The 22,846-nt window shown below is 47.9% G+C and overlaps 2 protein-coding genes across 4 annotated transcripts; both read right to left on the bottom strand.

Moving 5' to 3' along the window:
• Positions 1–2,449: 2,449 nt before the first annotated feature.
• Positions 2,450–5,451, bottom strand: C1H21orf62 (chromosome 1 C21orf62 homolog). Its single transcript, XM_050971249.1, is given in 4 exon segments — positions 2,450–3,216; positions 3,357–3,861; positions 3,911–4,081; positions 5,140–5,451. Coding segments are annotated over 3 exon segments (630 nt in total). The 3' UTR covers positions 2,450–3,216; positions 3,357–3,714.
• Positions 5,452–15,374: 9,923 nt separating this feature from the next.
• Positions 15,375–22,805, bottom strand: IL18BP (interleukin 18 binding protein). 3 transcript variants are annotated; one of them, XM_050980468.1, is made up of 5 exons: positions 21,904–22,805; positions 21,396–21,458; positions 21,147–21,212; positions 20,782–20,911; positions 15,375–16,146 (listed from the first exon to the last, which is right to left on the bottom strand). In XM_050980468.1, exons 1-5 carry the CDS (start codon positions 22,169–22,171, stop codon positions 16,134–16,136), a joined length of 540 nt encoding a protein of 179 aa, XP_050836425.1. In that variant the 5' UTR covers positions 22,172–22,805; the 3' UTR covers positions 15,375–16,133. The 3 variants fall into 3 exon arrangements, with proteins under 3 accessions (XP_050836425.1, XP_050836420.1, XP_018775687.1); XM_050980463.1 differs by lacking the exon at positions 15,375–16,146 and adding an exon at positions 20,217–20,672; XM_018920142.3 differs by lacking the exons at positions 15,375–16,146; positions 21,904–22,805 and adding exons at positions 20,217–20,672; positions 21,678–21,868.
• Positions 22,806–22,846: the final 41 nt, after the last annotated feature.

The raw sequence follows: 22,846 nt of genomic DNA, 5'->3' as shown, positions 1-22,846 counted from the left end.
TGGTCCCTCACGTCCGGCGCCATCTTGTGCCGGCAGAGCGCCGCGACCCGAGCGGGAAGGGGACGGAAGGGGAGAGGAGGGTGACGTAGGTTTAAAGTGACTTATAATAGAGAAAAAGTTCATAATGCGAGATGAGTTTGTTATGTAAAATTTGTTTTATTATACCAGACGTAGATGCGTTTTGGAGATGTTGCTCTGGAAAAATTCTGCGAGCTTCTAGTGCAGTACTTCCATAGCGCAAAGCCATATAAAATAGAGTGCGTAGCGGTTCTTGGTATCCGCTGGGGCAGAATAGGGCCGTTGGGAAGCTCACCATAATATCGGAGCTGTGGATTTCTGTAGTTGGGGTTTTTTTGCTCTTTCCAGGAAAAAAATCCTGCAGTGCTTACTTGGGCACTGGAATAAAAGGTCTTTTGCACCAGTCTTATTCAGAACACTACAGTGGCAAAAGGAACTAGAAATTTAATTTGCTCTTTTAGAAAGCAAATGAATGGATTTATTAACCTCATTTCTTCCCAACAAGGCCAGCATACATACATCCTCAGCTACTGCTCCACCTGTGAATTTTTGGACAGTGCTGTCACGGTAATGGAGAATTACTGTTATTTCAGCGCATTTTTTACCAGAGGGCAGCAGATCTTTGCTGAAGATCATCTAGGTTTCACTTTTCCAGGTTTTGGAGAAAGCCTTGGTAACATTTAGAAATCAACATATTTGTGTGTGCTGGCTTTTTTTTTTTTTTTTTTTTTTTTTAAACACAACACTCTCCTATGTAGGATCGGTGAGTTGCTAGTTTGTGAAGACAAGGTTAGTTCTCTTGCAGAGACAGCTGGATAAGGGCAGATAAAATGAATTATTTGCCAGTGTCTGTAATACACAGTCATGAGAAGTATCACTGGAAATATTTGTAATTTGGAGAAAAAGGCTTATGGTTTGTTGCCAAGGTGCTGTCAAAGGAAACAACATCTTTACAACAGCTGATTCAATTGTTCTCTGGCTGAGTTCAATGGAGTTTGGTACCCAGCTTGCAAACACCAGTGTGCTTAAATCTATTTGGAATTGCAAATAGACCAAATTAATTCCATTGTTATCACATTGCTGATTTCAGTGGGAAAGCTCACAGTAATGGGAGTTGGGCATGTATTTAAGTCTTCTTAAAAATTAAATTTTCCTTCCTAGCAAAACTACTCCATCATTGATTACAGTTATATCAACATGACTATTTAACATAGAAATCTTCACTGGTTCCTCAGAATCTTGATAGCCATTCTCCTAAGTGCAGAGAGAGTCATGGAATCCCAGATTGGTTTGGGTTGGAAGGGCCCTTAAAGACCACCCAGTTCAATTGTCCCTGCCATGGACAAGGACACCTTCCACTAGACCAGGCTGCTCAAAGCTCCATCCAGGCTCTAGCCCGGCCTTGGAGACTCACAGGGATGGGGCAGCCACAACTTCTCTGGACAGAAGTTTTCATATCTTTTTTCTCATTTTCATGTAATCCATTGCTGGCAATACAAGGCTCTTACAACTTGCTAGTTCAAAGCCTTTGTTGTACTGTATGGATGGATCCAGCCTTTGTTGTTACAAATAGGTTAGAAACTGTTGTAAAATAGTTGATAATTGTTAAGCATGTACTGTTAGTTTGGTTATTATACTGTAAAAGGGGTTAAAAGGGTCCTTATAAGAAATACAGTACTCGATGTACCATGATACACCTCAGCAAAGTGCACCACCCCCCCAGGTGAAAGCCAGCCTGGACAGAACTGTAATGGGCCAATCAAGCGCCTTAAACCTTCATGCAAATGAAGGATCCAAAAAGAAACCAATCCAGAGGGACAAAAAACAGGATAAAAAGGGGCTTCTGACCCACTGAAGTCATGCCACTCCATCTGGGACATGGGGGACATCGCTACATCGCTGCTGAAAAGAAAACTCAGCGCCATTGCAGCATCCTCAACGGGAATGCTCCTGCTGCTCAGGCTGTGGGCCCCTATGCTGAAAAAGAAAAAGCTGATAAAAACAAGAGCAGGCTCCTGGTACTAAAGTGATTTCAGCATTTACTGTAATAAAAGAAAGGCCTAAAGCAAGGGGGCCCGTGGGCCGAGCAGGAGCTTTCCCATCGAGGATGCTGCAGCGCCGGCGCTGAGGCTTCTTGAGCAGTGATGTCCCCAAGTTCCAGGTGGAGTGGCACGGCTTCAGTGGGTCAGATGCCCCTTTTTATCCTGTTTTTTGTCCCTCTGTATTGGTTTCTTTTTGGATCCTTCATTTGCATGAAGGTTTAAGGCGCTCGATTGGCCCATTACAGTTCTGTCCAGGCTGGCTGTTTCACCTGGGGACTGTGCACTTTGCTGAGGTGTATTATGGTACATTGAGTACTGTATTTCTTATAACAACCCTCTTAACCCCTTTTATAATACAATAACCAAACTAACAGTACGTGCTTAACGATCTATCAACTATTTTACAACAGTTTCTAACCTATTTTTAACGTTAGTCATATCTCACAGAATTCAAAACCTGCAGACATAGTCAAGGAGCAGACTTTGGGCTATTTTAATAGTCCTGGTGTATGTTATTCAGGGGATGACAACCTTTCTCATGCAACACATCTGAAAATTGTCTGCCCAAAGCCTCACCTCCCTTGGCAGATGAGAGTCATTGTATGGAGTATTTCTCATCTCTCGTATGGGAGAACATGAGCAGTTTGCCATTATCACAAAAGTTGAAGCTCCTTCCATTTGGGGAAATTGCAGGTGTCAGCACATCCATCATGCAGGTTGCAGCCTTTCCCTGGAAAAATACAGATCAGCTGAAGTGGTCCAGTGGAGATTCATCCAGATGGGCAGGGGCTGGTACACGTGATTGTGAGGAAAGTGTGAGAGAACAGGGCATGCTCAGCCTGGAGAAGGGAAGGCTAAGGTTCACACATGGAAAAAAGCTTGCAAGTGAGGACAAGGCAAGGCAGTGGAGCAGGTTGCTCAATGAGATTGTGCAGGCTCCATCCTTGGCAGCTTTCAGGACCCAACTGCTGAGCTGCCTGGTCTGATCCCAGAAGCAGTCGAGCTGACAGCAGGGGACTCTGTTGAAGATGATGCTGAGATTAGCTGAGTGCTAGTAACACCGAGGTCCTGAGTTCAGTCCCCATATGAGCCATTCACCTAAGGGTTAAACTTGATGATCCTTGTGGGTCCCTTCCAACCCAGAGTATTCTGTGATCTGGAAATAAAGACTATGTGTGAGATAAGGAAGAAAGGACAGGTGAAGGGAAATACCTCTTTTACAGAGGGAAGTCCAACACCTCTGTTTCCTAAAAATCTCTGAGTGTAATGGGAGTAGCAAAGTAACCATGAATTTACCTGCTAAGCTGCTGTTGGAGTGATTCTCTGGGGGGCTTGGATTCTTCTGCAATGGGAGCTACATGGTTATGCCTTTTTCTGTCAAGGCAAAACCTGAAAACAAAATTTATCTGCAGATTTTAATTGTTGGCCTAGAATATATAAACAAAAAAAAATAATCTAACAATACTTTGGAAAACAGTTGTTTCTCATTTATTTTGTTCTTTAAGAAAGACTTTGCTGAATTAATCTGATGAGTCTCTTACTTCAAACACCTCCTTGTGGAGTTCTCTCACATCCTCCTGGACAAACCAGACAAAGGCATCCCATCACTCTTAGTAGCCTCCCATGCCTCTCACTACTGACTGTGTTAAATAACTCAGTAAATGAATGTTACAACATAGCTCTCATTGTCTGAAGTTGAGAAAACATCAGAGTACAGCAGGCTGGGAAAGTGCTTAATGATACTAGAGATATTTTCCACACTGTATGACTTCAGCAATGAATATCCATTGAAAAGTGAGAGCTATCCAGAAAAAAAAATGTGCAAGCATTTGCCTGTCTTTGTTTTGCACCTCAAGCAAGTCTTCTTTGTCATTGTTGCTGCTGCTGGAGATAGTTATGCTCTGCTCTGGATATTGTCCCTTGACCTTGTTTACCTGGAGCTTTCAAAGTCCCTAAATGTACAAATATTCCATTGGGAGAGGAGTGGTGCCAGAGAAGGACAGCTTCAAATCCATGTAAGTCTCTGTCCAAAGTTTTTCTCATCTGCCTCATGATCGCCATGAAAAAGGACAGAAACCGGGACCACTGAGAAAGACCCTGTTTGGAATTCTGGTTTTGTTGGACATGGTTGCTTGCCAAGATCCAGAGGCCTAAGCAGAGCTTCTGGCTTGCCAAGCTATTGTTTGCACGTGTGTTTGCTCAATGTAACACTGAACCTAATGAAAGGAAAAGGGGCACTTTGCCCTTTTTTTGCCTGCGCCCGCTCTTCACAACAATAGCACTGGAATTTCCCCACCTCTCAGCCTGGCTGGACTTTTCTGAGGTATCCTTTGGTGGTCCCCACAGAAGACCCTTCATCTGTTTTACAACCACCGTGAGGGATGGAGTGATTTGGGAGAAACCTCTCCCTCAAGGACTGAGACATGAAACCCCTACATGGAAAAGCTCCCCCTCCTCCCAAGGACTGAGACTGAAACCCCTAACCTGGGGAAGGTCTGTGGGGAAGGCAAGCTGGCTAAAGTGGGATGGATACCTGCACGTGTGACTATTGGACCAAGAAGACAATGGTCCTCATGGTTCTTGGCTACTGCTGAGAATATGGACTGTTTGTACCCTTCTTCATTGCCTTCTTTTTTTCCCATCAGCAAATACAATAGACTATTCTTTATTACATTTGATTTGATTTCAAGACTTGTCCCCTTCCCCCATCAAAAAAGGACTATAATAGAAGCTTGAGTTGACCAGTGTCTCCAAGATTTCCCCTGGATTTCCCCTGACGTGACCAGACAAACTCCATTGGCTGGACTTCAAAGGACTTCATCATTCTACATTTGGTAGCTATAGACCTTCCTTTCTCTCTCTCTCTCCCTCCCTCCCTCCCTCCCTCCCTCTCTTTTCCTTATTTTTTCCTTTTTGCCCAATTACCCCTAATGCATTTTGCTGTGGCCATTCAATAAAGGTGCATTTGTTTTTGATTATTACTGCAAATCCCCTTGACGTGTTGGTTTTTTGCACTCTGAGATCAGTTAACGAACCATCATGAAACCCATTTGTAAGGAGGATCGAGACAATCCCATACCTCAACTTCACAAGCTGAGGACCATCTCCAGCACAGAGAGGTGTCTGTGAACCAGATGGTCAGGTGGCTGTTGTAGGTATTTTTTCCCATGGTAGAAAGCAGCACTGTTTTGCAGCTGCACATCAAGTTTGCCAGGCAGTAATTGCAGTCACGGATAGGCATGGAACAGCTGCAGTTATGAATTGTGTTTTCCTTAGTGAAAACTAGTGTGTGGTTCTTCTGACTTCTCACAAAACTTATGTGTATTCTAAGGAATCTGGCCAAAATGAGAGCCAGACAAATGGAGAAAGCAGCATAGGCTATAGGCTTCATTAGCAGTGGTGCCAAGCTGCCAAGTGTCTCCTCCTTTTACTGAGTGATTTAGATCACTTAGCTTTACCTACTGAGGAAAAACAATTTCTTTATAATACTAAAGATCTCTCAATGGTTAATATTACTTTGCTTTTCCACTCATTATCTGTCACATCTATTTAGAGCCATATCACAGTTCTGCATTAAGGAGAAAGCACAACTACACTAATTTGGAAAACGGATTGTGACTAATATTTGGGATTCTTTCTTCATTCTTATTTTGTTCTAAATTGTTTCATCTGCTTATAAGACAGCGTGGACACATTCTTCTCTATGCAGACAGCTCTTTGGCCTGGCCTGTGCAGAGGTAAGGACAGGACCAGGAGTTGTGCAGGACAATTCCTTCTTGTTTCTCCTTTCTGCTTTCATTGCTTCCAACCAGACAGGGGTGACAAAGGATCCTGTTCTCCACTTCCCTGAGTGAGGCAGTCTGAGAAGGGCTAGAAGTGATAGTTTTGTTTTACACCTGAATTGCTAAGTAACATTGTGATAACCTTTCCCTTAAACTGGTGTAGGATATACTGGGAAAAGGGAGGGAGGGAGGGAGGGTGCGCAGTTAAGGGCAGAAGTGTTGCTGAGCACAGCACATATCCTTCTGGCCTATGTGAAGTGCTGATAAAACCTGATTTTGATGCGAAGCTACATCTGCTCCAACCTTAGTCTGTAAGTTTTGAGGACCAGGGGCCACCTCTCATTATGTCTTGCACAGCAACTACTATAGGATAGATCCAGGCTTTGTCAGTTGCTCTGCCCCCACTTCATTTACCCTTGCAAAGCAAAATAGCAACTCCACACATACCTATGACAATGGAGCAAGTTTCCATCCCAGCTATGGGCTGCCTCAAATAGCTGGGAGCATGTTTGGTGGGATTCTTGGTTTCTCAGGTGCCAGCCCTTTGGTTTTCAGAGTGGAGTTGAATTTTACCAGGAGCATCTGTTTTTTTCCTGACATATTATTATATGATGGTACAGCCAATGAAGTACAGTGCAGTTTCTTAACAAAAATTATAAAGATGTTGGAAAGTTTGTCTAATTTGACATAAACTGATTTGAAGTACCAAGAAGCATTAGAGACAAATTTTGACCAAAGATGACAGGTTCTAGTGAAAGCAGCAGTAGAGCACATGATTGTAAAATAAATGGAGCCACAGGGGCTAGCTTCTCAGCTGGATAGCTGGTTCCCCGCAGGGTAAGCGCCCCAGGCAAGCGGCCCAAGGCCGAACACCTCAGCCCTCTGGAGGCTGGGGTGCCCTAGGCCAGACAGCCGCACAGCCGAGACCCCTGGCAAGCTTAGTGATTTCAGCTCTTAGTGAAAGTCAGCTCTTTTGTGATTTCAGCTCTTAGCTTGCTGTAGGGGCTGTGGCTGGCCGTGGCTCCTGGAAGGCAGACGAAATGAGAGAGGAGAAGGTGGCCAAGAGCGTTCCACGATGGTTTATTCTGAGGGTCTCGCGAAGGGTCTTGAAGCTGCTCTTCTGGGGAAAATGGGCCCAGACAGCCTCTTTTATAGGGTTAGGGGGGATTGAAAACTAACCAATTGTAAGGGTTAGGGAAACTAGCCTATGGGGTCACAGAGAGATAAGCAGGACCAGAGTGAAGACTCCTGGTACAATTCCTATGACTCAGCAAATACCTATCTCTAAACATCCCTCCACGGAGCCGTAGCCAGCCCTGCATCTGCTACACATGATGGATAGAATTTGGTCTTTATCATGTAAAATGATTGATTCACATCCAGAATGTTGTCTGCAGCACTTCAGAAAACATGGCAATACGTCTAGTTTTGTAGACTTCTGTTATTAATATTCCCGTTCCTGTTTGTTTTCTTATCTCATTGCTGTTTCCACTGAACTGTTCTTATCTTAACCCATGAGCTTTGCCTTTTGTGCCTCCAGTTGGAGGTGGGGGAAGGGGAGCATGGGAGGCTTTTTCAGTGGGAGTACTAAAGTGGAGAATACCATTCCAAAACTATGACAGAAGGATGCAGATATTTAAGTTTTTTAATCAAATATTTAATCCATGTTGTGGAACATAACAGAAATTCCAGTCTAGCTGCTGGCGGATGTTTAACTCCAAAGGTCAGACTCTCACAAGCTGTAGCTGTTGCGGTATCATTACTGCTAGAAATGTTTCCACTATCTAAGTGTTTAATCACATCGGAAATCCTATTTCTAGACCTCCACACTGCTTATTTTCTCAGTCCTTAACAGTGGCTAACAGTTGTGATAGACCAGAAATCTGTAATATCAACATAGTTTCACAGCTAAATTAAATTATTTGGATTTTTCTGTGTTGGAGGTACTGTTTGCAAGAAATCCTAGACAATGTTGACAGCATGAGTTTGGACTAAGTAAAAGAGATTCAAACTCCCACCTGTGTCAAAAGGAGTGATACTGCTTTTTCCACTTAAAATTTGAGGGCTTAATATTCATCAAACATTAGACTAAAATGCTTTGATGCATCCTCATTAGTTTTAACTCTTTTTTTCTCAGTACCTGAAGAGTGGAGAATCTTTAAAGTTCTCTACTGGTTTGCAGCCAACCAATCAGGTTTAGCTTAGCTGATAACATTTGGGCTCCATCCATCTGAATCCAAACAAAAGTCTGAATTCTCGCATTCCAGGAAATTTAAACTCCAGAAATACATCTGTTCTTCTCTGTTCCCTGCAAATCAGAAACATTCCTATCCAGTTCACAGGATTTAGTTTCTGTGTGGCTTTGGTGAGGGTTATGCAAAAAGTGAAATATATGTTGCAGGTTATATGTCTGTGAAGTGTCAAAGTCACCTGCAATGCATCTTTTCTTAAGCTAGCAACTATCTACAGAAAAATATGCATTATATGGTTCTTAATCAAACCACATTGCTGTCTCCACTGCTTAAGGCTTGGAAAATTATTTGCTTTAATTTTTAGGGATGGGAAAACTGCCTTCCGTAGGGCTCTTGGAGATACACAGAACCCTTTTTTGTAATATTACCATTAAGATGAAATAAAATATGGGATGATTTTCTTACCTGTTGTAGTTCTGTTCTCCATCACTTCCAAAATTAAAAAGATGAAGTATTTCAGAAAACTGCAGAATATGGTGTGTGTAGTGCACCTTTCCACCATGGTCGCTCTCTGAGCATTTCCCACTTCCCTTAACAGAGATAATTTATCTCTTGAACTCAGCAAAATAGTTTTAGACATAAGCTATAGAAATGCAAAGAATGCAGCAGATTATGCTAAACATCAAGATTTTCTGTGCAATTTTATCAGAAAACTGGTGCATGTACCTTCTTCTCTTCCCTAATTTTTCAGTAAAATTTAGCTAGACTTCCGGTATAATCAGTAAAGCTATTCAAAGTCTCATCCACCTGGAACAATGGATTTTACAACTGACTTCCATAAGCTATTTGACATGTCTTTACATAATGTAGCAGGTATAGAAGTTCTGTAAAAATTACAGAAGCCTTTTTCAGCTTTCTAGTTTATATTAGAAGACTTTTGAACTCAGAAACCCAGGAAACAAGAATAGGATTTCAATTCTGAACTTGGCAAATTATCTGGATGCTCTTCACTCACTGATAGGTAATCAAAACTTACCTGCTTTTATGTATCGATTCTGATGAAAAGAATAACTCCTTTGTCTGCAGAAGCTCAAGCTAAGAGGGAGCTGGTTTTTATTTTATTTCCATATAATTGTCCAAGACAGCTGGTTTAGAGGTTTAGACCATTATTCTTGCCCAACCTTATACCCAGTGTTCAACAGTGCATGAAAATGGCTGGAGTAATAAAACTGGTAGCACATTTGCATACCAAAAGTGATTGAAAACTGGATCCCAGAAGCTACCTGCAGCCTGCAGTGCTGGCCTGGGAGGGGTAAGGTATTGCTGCTTTGCAGCTGGAATCTCTGCAGTAGAGAGGGGAGAAGGGAAGCTGCATTCTTTGCTTAGCAACAAGCAAAAGTACCAATTATTTTAGGGAAATACTTACTTCTGGTAGCAAAAACCTGTTTCTGAAAAAACTATTTTAAGTGATTTAAATGTAGTAAATCATTTGTTGATTTTTGGTACTGAGTGGGGGGCCTCTCAAGTGAAAATCTAGATAGATATAAATAGCAGCAGAAAAGATATAAATAGCAGCAGAAAATTATTTGTTTGATTGTTTCAGCCATGCATGGTTTCAGATGTGTATCCTCCATCCAGCATGGAAACCCATGGTTTATTATGTGTTATCCCAAAAGTTTTCTAGCACAAGATTCCATCCCTGCTCCTTTTGCTTCGCAGGTTTTGACTGCTGAGGAAGATTTTCAGTGTTTACTTAGTAGTAGTGTCATTTCATGTTTTTTTTAATCTGCTTTGATAATTCCACATTTTTTCCCCCTCTAATTGCAGGTCTGTGTATTAAGAAAACTGCAAAAAAGCAGTAAAAAGCCTTTGACTATTATGTGAGAATGCTACTGTCACAAGGAAACTTTATCCTATTCAATGGACGTTCCAAGCCTATAAAATTGATGTCTTCCATTCTTTCTTCAGAAAAAAACTAATTAAATTCCTCATTCATAACATATGCCTATCTGAAAGTGGTGTATTAAGCAAAGAGGAGTTTAAATCTTGAGTAATGTACACAGGATGAATAGAAAACCCATCCAATTTAGATTAAAATGGCATTTAAAACTGAGCAGGTGTTAAAATACAAGATTACAGGAAAATGCAATGAGTCAGTCCCTGAATAAACCTAATCTGACTAGCTACGTAATCTGATCAGAAAACCCTAGGGAGACTGCAGCCTTAAGGGAAACAAAATGCTAGATTTGCTGGTTTTACTCCTTGGGAATTTTAGGAATTCCCTGAGTGGGCTGACGGCTGAGAGGAATTTTGTTTTCAGTCTCTTTGCTTAAACAAATACAGTACTTATTTAGTTAGACCATAAATAAATTGAGGCAAATAAGTTTGTGATCAAAGCTGAAGTTCTACAGCCTTTCAGGCTGCAGCATGATTCATTTTTGTTGTCAATAGCTTGAAAATTTTATTTGTGTCTGCTTGTGCAGCTGAAGCCCGGGCTACTGGCATTAGGTGGTAGCAGTGGAGTGCTCAAGGGTAGTGGAATAAATTCATTCTCAGCAAGATAAAAATGCAAGATAAAATAGGCAATACTGTAGCACTGAACTTGAACAGCACTCTGACCCTTGGAATGTTAACTGTATGGGTATTTTGGTTTTCAGGTGTACACAGACTCCAGGAGAGGCAATTAATCTATAAACACCTCTGTAAAATCCTCAAGCCTGTCCATCCTATGTAGAGCTTCTGTCCACAGCAGAGGCAAACATTACAGCAGGAAGGATGTGACTTGGAACTGCAGGGAGGCAGAATAACAGGAGAAAACTCAAGGGAAAGGAGGATATCTTCTCCTCCCAAAGAATTGGGAGTGGTGATATCTTCCCCCAGATGAAGGTCAGCGTCAGCACTTCACAGCCTGATTATTCCCAACCCTGAGAGAGTAGAAAGGAGGCATGTGCAAGAATTTAATTTTCATGCTGTTTCATACATGCAGCCTGCACTTTTCCTAATAAAGACTAGGGGGCCAGGATGAGTGGCACGATTTGCTTTGCCAGAACACAGCTGGAGCTATTCCAGCTCCGAGGTGTGCACACTGCATGCTGTCTGGGAAGGCAGACACACACTGACCTGGGTATTCACATTTGAATTGCATCAGGATAAGCATTTATTTAAATGAAAAGTGAGAAGGAAGTGTTCTAAAGCTTTAGCAGCACAGGAGGAGAGAACTGTTTTGCACAGATGGAAGGCAGAATGATCCGTGGAGTTGTGCTCCCTGGGATTAAAGTCCAAGTATTCAAAAAAACCCACAAGTTTATATCCATGCATAAAGCATGAATGTGCAGGCTCACAAATACACAACTGTATTTTCATACAAGAAGTACTTTTCTTATTGTAAGGTATGCACAGTCAAAGCCCTGTTTACTCATGTGTCCTGAGAAAGGGACACCTTCTGGGAAGCCAGGTGTCCCAAGGATGGGTGGTCAGCACTGTCCAAACACCAGAGCTACCTTTGGTGGCTCAAGCTGAGCACTTCAACACTAAAGCACTTACATTTATTTTTTAAAGACCTTTTAAATTTTTCTTTTTTGTATGTCAAACCAACTACTCCCAGGAACAAGGGCACTTACACTGAGTGAATGTTAGGAAATAAAGTTTGAGAACAATTTTGGTTATTTCCCAGTACCCCTTCTAACGTGACCTGGACAAAAGTTTAAGTTAAACATTACATGAAACTAAATATTACCTAATCCCAAAACATAATGCTGAAAATGACAGTCTATAGTAGCACTTAATTTTCTACTGTTCAGATCCTAAATTAGGGAAAAAAAGTTAGAGCAGAAAGTTGCATGATCAAAAAACTGGTATGAAATATTAGTGGTCACTAAACAGATGGAGAATGAAACTCTGGAGCAGGGCAAATTTGGGCCGAAAATCTCAGCTCTGTTCACTCAGATAGTGAATGTTGTCATTGCCATTGAGACTCCAGAGCTATACAGAAATAGTATATTTACTTTAGTTTGTCCTTACTGTATCACTGACTTTATTTATAAATTAAATGGCAGAATAAAACAGAGGTCCTAGATGCTCTTTCCTTGAGCCTTCTTTTCCAATGCTCTTCTCAAGGCAGTTTTAACTAAATAAAATGTCTCAAATCCTGTCAGCTGGAATAATCCCCATGAAAATTCCTGTTCCCTTTTAAAATTTGCCTAAAGGAGTCTTTGCAAAATGGAGCAAAATCACTCCACCATTCCTTGTGATTATTATTCATAGAACTATTAATTATTACCTTAGGCATACAGATATAGTGTATAAACAATGGCAACACAGGAAAGGCAAACTTTGCAGAATCTGTTACTTCACCTTGATTACAAAGCAACAAATTTGAAACACAAATACCTGCTAGGAAGAGTTACTGGAAAGGGAGAGAAACTACCTCATTCATAAAAATACAAGCTATTAAATATTTCTCTCTTATTTACCCCCCCTCCTTTAGAGCCAAACAGTGACTTACTCTTTCTCTGGATGCCAGCAGATGGAGGGAGTAACTGGAAAGCCGTAAGAGGAATGGCTGAGGTCACCTGGCTTGTTCAGCCTGGAGAAGAGGAGACTGTGAGTGGAAACTTCATAGCAGTCTGCAGCTTCCTCACAAGAGGGAGCAGAGGAGCAGGCACTGATCTCTGCTCTCCGTGACCAGGGACAGGACCTGAGGGAATGGCCTGAAGATGTATCAGGGGAGGTTTAGGCTGGATATTAGGAAAAGGTTCTTCCTCCAGAGGGTGGTTGGGCAGTGAGCAGGTTCCCCAGGGCAGTGGTCATGGCCTCAAGACTGTCAGAGCTTAACAAGCATTTGGACAATGTACTCAGGCACAGGGTAGGATTGTTGGAGTGTTCTGTGAAGGGCCAGGAACTTAGACAAGGAGTCAAGGAACCATACGTTTCCAATATGTTTGGGTTGGTTTTGTCATGTTAGTTACTTTAAATAGTGTCTGCAGACCCAATTCCTTCACCTGTGCCAGAATTAACGGATGTAGCCTGGCCTAGAGTTCCATATCACCCCCTGGCAGGGAACCCAGAAGTTGAGGGACCCCTGCCCCATAAGATGAGTCCTCTTGCAGAAATTTCAGATTTTTTAACTTCTGTTTTTCAGCACTGCTTTTCCACTCCAATTAAAAAACCATATATTGGACAGTTGTAAACATTAGTTTTGCCAGTTGCTTTATATCAAAGGGAGTTACCTCCTCGGTGGTTGAGGACTGTAGCATATTAGCAACTGCAGTAGAACCCAAACCATGTTTGGCCACAAGCTGACACGGTTCAGATAGAACTGGCCATTGAAAAGGAGTATACCTGTCAGAATTAGTCCCATTGCCTCTTATTATTGGATAAACTCACAGAGATCCATCCTCAGGCTCCCAGCTCCCTGACATGGGTGCATCAATGAGTTCTGCCCCATCGCAGACTCCATGCATAATAGCGGCAAACTTTACCTTTCGCCAGACGCTCGCAGGATCTGGCAGGGCTGTCAGCAACACAACTACTGGGGCATTATCGCGGTATTCCGCAGGGAGACGATAATCCCTTGGGTCCAGCAGAGGTGGTGCTGAGGGGACAGTGACTCCGCTCCTGGGTATGGGGTCTGCAAGACCTCCTGGTTATGTAATTCCCAGACCCACTCATGGAGGATTGGGAGTGGGGCCACACCCACTAGAGACGTGGCTGTGTTCCACAGAGGTGGGGCTGAGGGCAGGGCTCTGCCCCCTGACAGAGGCAGGATTGGGGGTGTCGGCGAAGCCGAGCTCCACGGAGGCGTGGCTTTGGAACTGGCCCACTCGGTCTCAGCCAGCCAGGGGGACTTTTGGTGATGGGAGGTGCAGGCGGCTCTGGTGCAAATGGTGGGAGGGTGATCCCAGTGGCCACATGGCATGGCACCATGGCCATGGGATTCTCTCCCAGTTTGGCGGTGCAGGGAAGCATTGCCGTGGCTGCCACGTGATCTGGCCCTGCGGAGCAGGGAGGTACAGTGTGTCTCCCCAAGGCAGCAGCATTGCTGCTCAACCCAGCCTCGTGCAGCTGCATGGCGGTCTGGCACCACGCAAAAGGTCTGCAGCACGGCTACAGGGCAGCTTAGCCCAACACAACATCTCTCTCTGGGCACAGAGCATCTCGGCACCACCGGAGCAGCACAGTTCGCCAGGGCCATGGCAGACACCATGACTTCACGTGGCTGGATTACATAATCCATTTCACCACCTCCCTGTGCATTTTCGGCAGCCATGGTGCAGGCAGCCCCCAGAATTTCTCCACCCACTGTGGTTCCCCCACTCCCCAGGGCAGCGCCACCTTCCATGGTTGTCTCACAGCGGCCAGCCGTGGTCCCACTGCAGCAGGGCATGCTCTCACAGCGGCTGGGGCCAGTGCACAGTGAAGCAGTTGCATTGCTGTCCAGCATGGCGTGGCAGCACGGCGTTTCCTTGTGGGCAGCCCCTCCAGGGCTGCACCGCTGGCTGGGGCAGTGCCCACACACACCGAGGCACCGGCTGTGTGCAGGCCCCTGCCACCTGTTGGGACATGGCCATCTCACCCAGCCCCGCTGCGTGACTGGGCTGCTGTGTAATCTTCCACGTGGCACCCATTCAGCCCTGCACGGCACTGTGCGGCTGTCTCTCTTGGCACCCAGTCCTTGCTAGGCATCTCGGTTTTTATCTGCATTATTAAATTCAATATAAGTTTCCAAGGTCTTAGGATTTTAACAGCACTTTTGTCACCTTTGTAAGCTGCATCCATTATATATTTACCAGTCTGCGTCCGTGTATGTATATTTAATGTATTCTCTATGGTAGGTTCCAATCCCCAATTTCTAGTTCATAATATTAATTCTAATAAATTCTCTTCTTCAAATTCTATGTCCTATTCCCTTAGAAAGTTACTCCCTACCTGCCGCACAGGATGTTCTTCCATGGAGATGGATCCTCCCATGTTTTCCAAAAGAGTTTTCTTCTATTTAAAAGGGGTATATACCAAGGAAATCTGGATTTTTTGGCAGCTTTTTGCCACAAAACAGCTCTGGTTGCTGTACAATTTGGGTGGCTCTACACACACACCTCTGGTTATATCCAGCTTTTTGGTGCTTCGGCTACTCTCTGTGCTCGCCCTTTGATTATTTCTTCAGCTTTCCCAATGTTTTTTTCTGGTGGCTCTGCGCGCACACCGGCCTGTCTTCTCGTGTTGTGCCCACGGGATCTGGCTCAGTCCGATCACGTCAGTGAGGTCACCACATATTATATTTAATAAATCCATGTGATTTGTGGGGTCAGTGGTTGGAGACAGGGACAACACACACCCCAATGTTCATGTGGCAAAAGAGCAAGTTTATTCTTCAAACTCCTCTTTATAAAGGCAATTTGAAAAACCCAGTCTGGATAACTCATTGGTCTGATCTTTTACACTGCCCAGCTCCTGGACAAGTGAGATGTTGGCAGCTTAGGAGGGAACATAATTGGTTGAGGTTCCTGTCACTCAACTCAAGGGCTGGTTTTATGGAGCCAGCTTGGTATCTTATTTATAGCTGAATTAATTGCCCAGTACAAATCAGCTTGTACAGTAATATCCAGAAACCTCCTGAAGTCACTCCTCTGTGCTGGATTGTATTTTCAGCAGACGTCTAGTGCGTTGAAGCCCCCATGAAGACAAGGGCTGGCCATCATGAGACTTCTTGTCTGCCTCTTGGTCCTTGTTTGAGTGATCTGTACCCAGCTCCCACCTGGATATCTGCCATGCTGGCATTCCCCACAATTCTTACCCACCAACTCTCGACACTTGCATCATCACTGTCAAGCTCTAGACAGTCAAAACACTCCCTCTCCTTCCTTGCCTGTCCCTTCTGAAGAGTTCACCACCATTCATTGCACCATTCCAGTCTCATTCCTTGCCTGTCCCTTCTGAAGAATTCACCACCAACCACTGCACCATTTCAGTGGTGCCAATCATCCCACCATGTCTTTTTGATGGCACTATGCGATGGTTTTCCTCATGCAACATGTCTTCCAGGATCTCCTGTTTGCTGCCCATGCTGCAGGCACTGGGGCAGATGCACTTCAGTTGGGTTATCAATCCCAATGCCTTTTTGGGGAGAGAAGCTACAGTTCATGAGTGACCATTCTCAGGAGCTTCCATGGTTTCTAGCACCTCAATAACACTTGCACTCTTGCTGCTTCATGGCAATGAAGTAGACATTTCCTATGTCTACTGAGATGGTAGCCTGAGTGACCTCACTAACACACCATCCTTTGAACAGTGTCAAGCCACTCCCAGGCTTATCTGAAGTGGCCTGGTTTTTATCCCCTTCCCCCTTCAAATCCAATTTAAGGCTCACTCAACATGCCCTGCTAACGCCTGCACAAAGATCCTTTTCCCTCTGAGACAGGTGTACCCAGTAGGCTTGTCACCAGTAAGCTTGTTGTCATCTAAACCATCCCATTATCAAAAACCTGAGAATTCTGTTGGTGACACCTGGCTTAAAGCCAGGGATTTGTCTGTACAACTTGCCTGTTTCTACCCTGAACAGTGGACCTCCCAGACCAAGCTCCCCCAGTTCTACTGCTGACCATGACAACCTCTGGTTAGGAATATGCCTGGGGTCAGCTGGGGTCCAGCGTCCTGGCCATGTCTCTTTCTAACTCCTTTCACACCTCCACCCTACTCGCTGGTGGGGCAGCATGAGGAGCACCAAAGGCCTTGACTGAAACATCCCTGGTTTATCAATGCTCCCTCCAGCAAAAACCCAACCCACAGCCCCAGGAAAGAAATGGAACTTATCCTCTGCCCAAAATAGTACATTCTCCATCCCTTATTCTATGCCATGTACATCCTGCTCAGGTCCTGTGGTATCCAATACCCACCAGCCCCTTCCCACCCTAAGCTGTCATGCACAGGTATAATTCCCGTAGTCTATAGACCATTCCTATGAAGTGTTCATAAAATGCCCATAAAATGTCCACAAATGTTCACAAAGTCACAGAATCACAAAATGGTTTGGGTTGGGAGGGACCTTAAAGCTCATCTTGTTCCAACCCCCTGCCATAAGCAGGGACACCTTCCACTGGACCAGGTTGCTCTCCAGGCCCCATCCAACATTGAACATTTCTGGGGATGGAGCATATACCTGCTCTAGTTTGGCCTTCTGCATGGCTGCAATGCCTCCAGGGGTGTACCTGCTCTGTTGGGGATTTGTGCATGGCCACACACTTTGAAGTGTTCCAGCATGACTTCCAGCACAGCCACAGATGCTTCAAGGTGTACTTTCTCTGGCATGGTCTTATCCTTGGCCCACATTCCCTTCAGAGGTGCTCCTGCTGCACCATGGACATACCCACAGTCACCGATGCTTTGGGGTGTCCTGCTTCCACATGGACACATCCACAGGTCACAGTAAGCAGAAGCAGCCACTAATGAGAACCAGACTAATTTACAGTAAGGCGAGCACAGGAGCCCTATGGTTTTACTTTCCCTTTCTCCCTGGCATCCAGGGCTGCCCTGGCCAGGCTCTCCTCACACCGTATCTTACTCCTCATCCCAGGTGCCCCAAGAGGACAGTGACTCCTCCTCACCACAACTCCCCCAGCTGGGTTCCAGCCCTCAGCCAGGGATAGTGCTGCTTGCACTTCCCCACTATAGCAAATCCTTTGTGTGCCATCCCAGAGAGCCCCATGACCCCTCTTCCTTGGTGTCCCCAGCACCTCCAACTCTCATCCCCCTGAACCTCCATCACCCATGGATATCCCCCTGTATCTGGCTGTTGTCCATCTCCCTGGTGGCTGATGGTGCCCCTTGTATGGGAAGGACCCTACTCCTTCCCAGTATGTGGGGGTGATGGGTGAGCATGGCCAAGTCGCTGCTGCCAGCAAAGGAGTTAGAGGTGGCTGACCACATGAGTGATAGAGTTTGGGGGTTCACTTTGGCTTGGAAGTGAGCCTGGGGGGCTAGCTGAAGGCTGCCATCCCAGTGTCATAAGCATTGGCCTCACGGTCCCCCTGCTTTGTCTCTGAACCTCCAAGTGTGCTGTGCCCTGCTTTGCAGACCTGGGTACCCAGGGAGAGGTATTGCTGCTGAGACACAGCCTGTGTCCTCCTCAGCAGCATGAGGGGACTGGGGCAAGCACCACATCCCAGGTCAGGACCACTCTGCACCTACGCATCCAGAGTGTCAGGACATGCTGCTGGCTGGGATCTCAGTGGGGTTGTTCCTGGTGGGTGACATAGCAGGGCAGGTCTCAGCTGGTGGCGGCATCGGTGTCTGGGTCAGTGCCGGGACGTGTGTCGAGGAGAAGCTCTGCCCTCTGATGCAGCTGGGGTGCCTTCCCCAGACTGCCCTGCATCTCTCAGCAAACCCTTCCAGGCCCCACCATCCTCCCTGACCTGACCTTGCTCCTGCTGCCACACCTCCCCAGCCACTTGTGGAGCAACCAGCTCCTTCCCTGTCCACAGCACTGCAGCATCTGGAGGGCTTCCCTTAGGGTGGCTCTGCCCACCATGGAGCATCTGCTGGCCAGGACTGGCCACTGGTAGCCCCCCACACCAGCAAGACCTCCACCTCATCAAGGAGATGGTGCTGGACATGGCTCCCTCCTTCTTAGCTTACTACTGTGTCCACAGGAGCATTCCAGTGCCACCAACCTATCCAAGTTGGCTGCTCCACCTCTCTCTGGAAAATGGCAGTTGCCCTTCAACTAGGATGTCATGTTCATGATGGAGACCTTCATGATGCTACAAGTCTCTACCAAGGACTTGTTTCATGAGGACAAGGAGGTCCTCATCCCACTTTTCCAGATGTTTGAGGTTGGTGATATCGCCCTCTTCCAGCTCTGTTTCTGACTGTGCTCAGCACCTACAGATGTGATTTTGTGAGTTATGTCCCTGCAGGACAGTCTCTCATGCCAATGGGCCACAGGGACATGTGACAGGGAATGGTCCTGTCCCACCAGCTCTGCCAGGACAGGGAGGTCTCAGTCTTGGCTGTGGTGAGGGTGTGGCATGGGCACGTGGCTTTGCACATCTCCGAGCTGCTCTGACCTGTGGTTTGCAGTGGGGTCTGCGGGCACAGCGTGACACAGTGTGGGACAGCACAACACAGCATGGCACAGATGGCACGGCATGGCAGGGCTGGGTGTCATGCTGTGCAGTGAGGAGTGTGATACTGCCATCACACTGCAGGCAAGGAGAAAGGGTCGGGGATGGAGCCACCAGCATCCCTGGGAACAGTAGGATAGGATGGGGGACACAGAGATACCCACATAGGGTTCTGCATGGCAGGTATCTGTGCCCAGCTCAGCCTGGCCCTAGTGCCACTGTCCCCAGGACATTGGCTGAGCCTTGCAGGGGCCTTTGCTGAGTGGCAGCTGTGGTGTCAGGATGCAGCTGTGTGCAGAGTGTGTGAGAGGGGATGGAGGCTGGAATTAACCGGGTAGGGGGTGCAGCAGGGCTGCCTTGGGCAGGTCCCTGCCTGCCCAGGTGGCTGCTCCACTGCTTACCTTCTCCTGGCTCCTAATAGTCAGTATGGGACTGAGGTGTCCCCAGGGCACTCCTGTAGCTCCCTGGGCTGAGGGCAGCTCATGGGGGCTGCATCTGGAGGCTTCTTCATCCCCTCCATCCCTATCCTTCCCACATTCTGAGCATCCTGAAATGTGATGCCCATAACCCAGGGGTTGCTCAAGGGATTTGGGATCTGTTCCCCAGCCTGTCCCACAGCCCAGAGGGGTTGCAGCCCCCACAAGCACTTGGGGGAGCAAGAAGGGGGCTGGGACACAAGAGCAGGGGCCCTGCCAGCACAGGATGGTTATGGGCGCTGCCCCATGGAGCAGCAGATGGGACTCAGCAATGCCATGCTGAGGAACAGCCCCAACCCCCACAAGTGCAGAGAGGGATGTGATGGCTCCATCTTCCACAGTGCCTGTAACCCAGGGCTTCTCCACCCACCCTCTCCTCCAGGGCAGGGCACATCCATTGTGCCAGGTATTCGCTGGGCAGAACTAGACTGACTGTGGCTCTCTAGCCCTTTGCCAGACAGGAAGGGGGTGAGGAATGGATCCTGCCCTTCATGGGCACCAGGGCTACCTCCTCTCCTTCCCTCCTCATCGCACAGGTGCCCTCTACACCCCTGGGCAGCACCATCCCCAGGATGCAGGTGACACTGGGCAGCCTTGATGTACTTTAATAAACTCTGGGGTCCCAGAGAAAGCTATGGGCAGAGCTGGTTCCAGCCCAGGCAGCGCTCCTGACTCAGCTTGGGGCACCAGGAGCCCCACTCACAGTGGGCCAGCACATGTGGGGCCACGCAGTCCCCAAAGCAGGTCAGAGAGACGGGCCTCCCTGGAGGTATCACACGTGCATGCAGTAGTGTGGGCTGCCAGATCAGGGAGCTGCACTGCAGGGTGCTCACCCAGCATGGGAGCTGCTCCCCCCTCTCAGCCCAGGCCACCACTCTTCCCAGTGACAGGGGCCAGTGCTTGGGACGGCCATCGCACCTCCCTGGTGTCGACACCGAGGGGACTGAGCACCACGCAGGTGAAGTTGGTGTGCAGGTGCTGGTTGTTGAAGGAGCTGAAGTGCAGGTCACGGTGCAGGGCCCACCCCGAGCCCTGCAGCTCCTCTCTGTGAACCCAGCGGGGGCCAATCAGTGCCCACTCCAAATGGGCAGACTCAGGGGCCTTGTCCCAGCCTGGGCTACCCTGCTGTCACTGCCCCCTGTCCCCATACTCACTGCACTGTCCCCTCATGCACAGACCCATCCGGGTGCAGGCTCTCCACAAAGAAGCCATTCTCCAGCCAGTAGAGCAGCGTCATCTCTGGAAGCTCACTCAATGCTTCACATGACACAGTCACACTCTCACCTGCAGCCAGAGGGAGTATGAAGGTCAGGGGGGCTGCAAGGGTCCCCACTGCCCCCCAGGCACAGGCACAGCCCCCACCCTAACTAAGGGGAACATTCCCCACCTCATCAGCACCCCAAAATCTTGGCTGTGGGTAGAGGATTCACCTTGTGTCTGCTGGGGGCTGGCACAGGAGCTGAACCCCACTGCAGCCTCCTCACCCCCAGGCCCTGCCATGGCCCCAAGGGTCTCTCACCTGAGCGAGGAAGCTCTGCTGGCATCCGCAGGGTGGTGATGCTGGGCGGCTGCAAGGCCATGGCACCTGGGAGAGCAGAAAGGGGTGCGGTGGGAGGTCAAGAGTGACCCTGAGACCCCACATTTTTGTAGCGGGTGAGGACGCAGGGTCCCACAAAGGGGCGGAGGCACTGCTCATCCCCAGACCCCTGAACAGACCTCTTGAGGGGCATAGAGCTCAGGGCTGACCTTACCAGTAACCCCCACATACCTGTGCAGCAAGCAACCAGGCCCCAGCAGAGCAGGAGGATCCAGGCAGGGCTTCCCAGGGGCTCTGCAGACGAAAACGGAGCTCAGTGCTAGGCACACAGTGATGCTGTCCATGAGCTTGGGATGGTTCCCCCAGCATTCCCTGAGCCTGGGATGGTCCGTGCTCTCAGCATGCTCCCAGCTGGCCATGGTAACCCAGCATACTCCCCCCAGGACTCCCCAAGACGACGATCCTGTACCCTCGTATCCGTCCAGCACCCCCCGAGTCTGGGATATCCCGTACCCCCGAGCATCCTCCTCCCGCGGTCACCCAAGTCGCGGCTGGTGCCCCCCAAGGCTGTCCGCCCACCGCTCCGCTACATACGGAGAGTCCGCGGCTCGGGCACGGGGCGGCGGCGCTTTATGAGGCGGCGCGGGGAGGGGCGAGAGGCAGCGCCGTGACTCACCGGGAGCCGCCCTCGGCCCCGGCCCCGCGACGTGGCGCGACGCCACCGCTCGGGGACCCTCACCTGGACGCTGATGCGTGTTGATGGGTCCTGTGCCACCATGTCCCCGAGCCCCCTGAACATGCTGGAGTCCCCAGCACTCCATGGCCCCTGTGCTCTGTGTCGCCTGCACCCGGGGATCCTCGCCCCGCCCCTGGGGGAGCATCAATGGGCTCGACAGAGATGGGGGGGCCCAGCTGGCCTCCCCAATGTCCAGCACATGGGGCGCTGGCTGAGTATCACAGGATTCTGAACAGGCTGGTTTGCTCCCCGATGCTTTGGGATCAGGCATATGAGGAAGGTGGCTGAAGCCCCCACGAGATTGAGTACAACAGTGGCTGGGAGAGCCTGGGTGTTGTCTCCTGGGTGTCCCAGCTGGGGGAGGATAATAGCTTAGCTGTTGGGGGATAGAAACCCCCAGGGCTTTACTTCTTGGCTGCAAGAAGCCATCTCCTGTGTCCCACAGCAGTCCCCCACCCCCAGAGCCAGCCCCTTGATAGCAGATGTGGTTTTGACAACCCACTGGTTGCAAAACCAGGGTCCAGACCCCACACCCCACTCCCCAGCAGCATCAAGGCTGGGAGCCAGTGCACGTACAGCAATAGGACAGAAGCAGCCACCTGAGTCACAGGCCCTGGCAAGTCTTGGAAAATAGTCCCTGAACTCCCAGTGAGTTTTGTTATCGATTCCCAGCAGAGAAGGAAGGTGACAAGAATAGGAATGTTATCTTGGAGACCTGGCAAGTGCAATATGTTCCCAGCCTCCTGCTGGGATAAGGCCAGTGGCTGCATCCTCCTCACAGCAACCCCGGGTGTCAAATGGGCAGTGATCAATCAGAGGTAGCTCCCAGGGCAGCACCCAGCTCCTCTGCCACCTTCCTGCTCCCACCAATACCAACCAGCTTAGCTCTGCCTGTTACAGGGTGAAAGAGGTGAGCAAGGAACACAGATGGGTGCTTGGTCATCAT

The sequence above is a fragment of the Serinus canaria genome, chromosome 1 (assembly GCF_022539315.1).
Source record: "Serinus canaria isolate serCan28SL12 chromosome 1, serCan2020, whole genome shotgun sequence".
Taxonomy (NCBI): Eukaryota; Metazoa; Chordata; class Aves; order Passeriformes; family Fringillidae; genus Serinus; species Serinus canaria.
This window is presented reverse-complemented; position numbering and strand designations above follow the sequence as displayed.

Coding starts and splice junctions, on each gene's coding strand:
- IL18BP (XM_050980463.1), bottom strand. CDS start 22,171: ATGCCTGATCCCAAAGCATCGGGGAGCAAACCAGCCTGTTCAGAATCC. Junction 21,459..21,903: donor CAACACGCATCAGCGTCCAG/GTGAGGGTCCCC, acceptor TTTCGTCTGCAG/AGCCCCTGGGAAGCCCTGCC. Junction 20,912..21,146: donor AGCAGAGCTTCCTCGCTCAG/GTGAGAGACCCT, acceptor CTCTGGCTGCAG/GTGAGAGTGTGACTGTGTCA.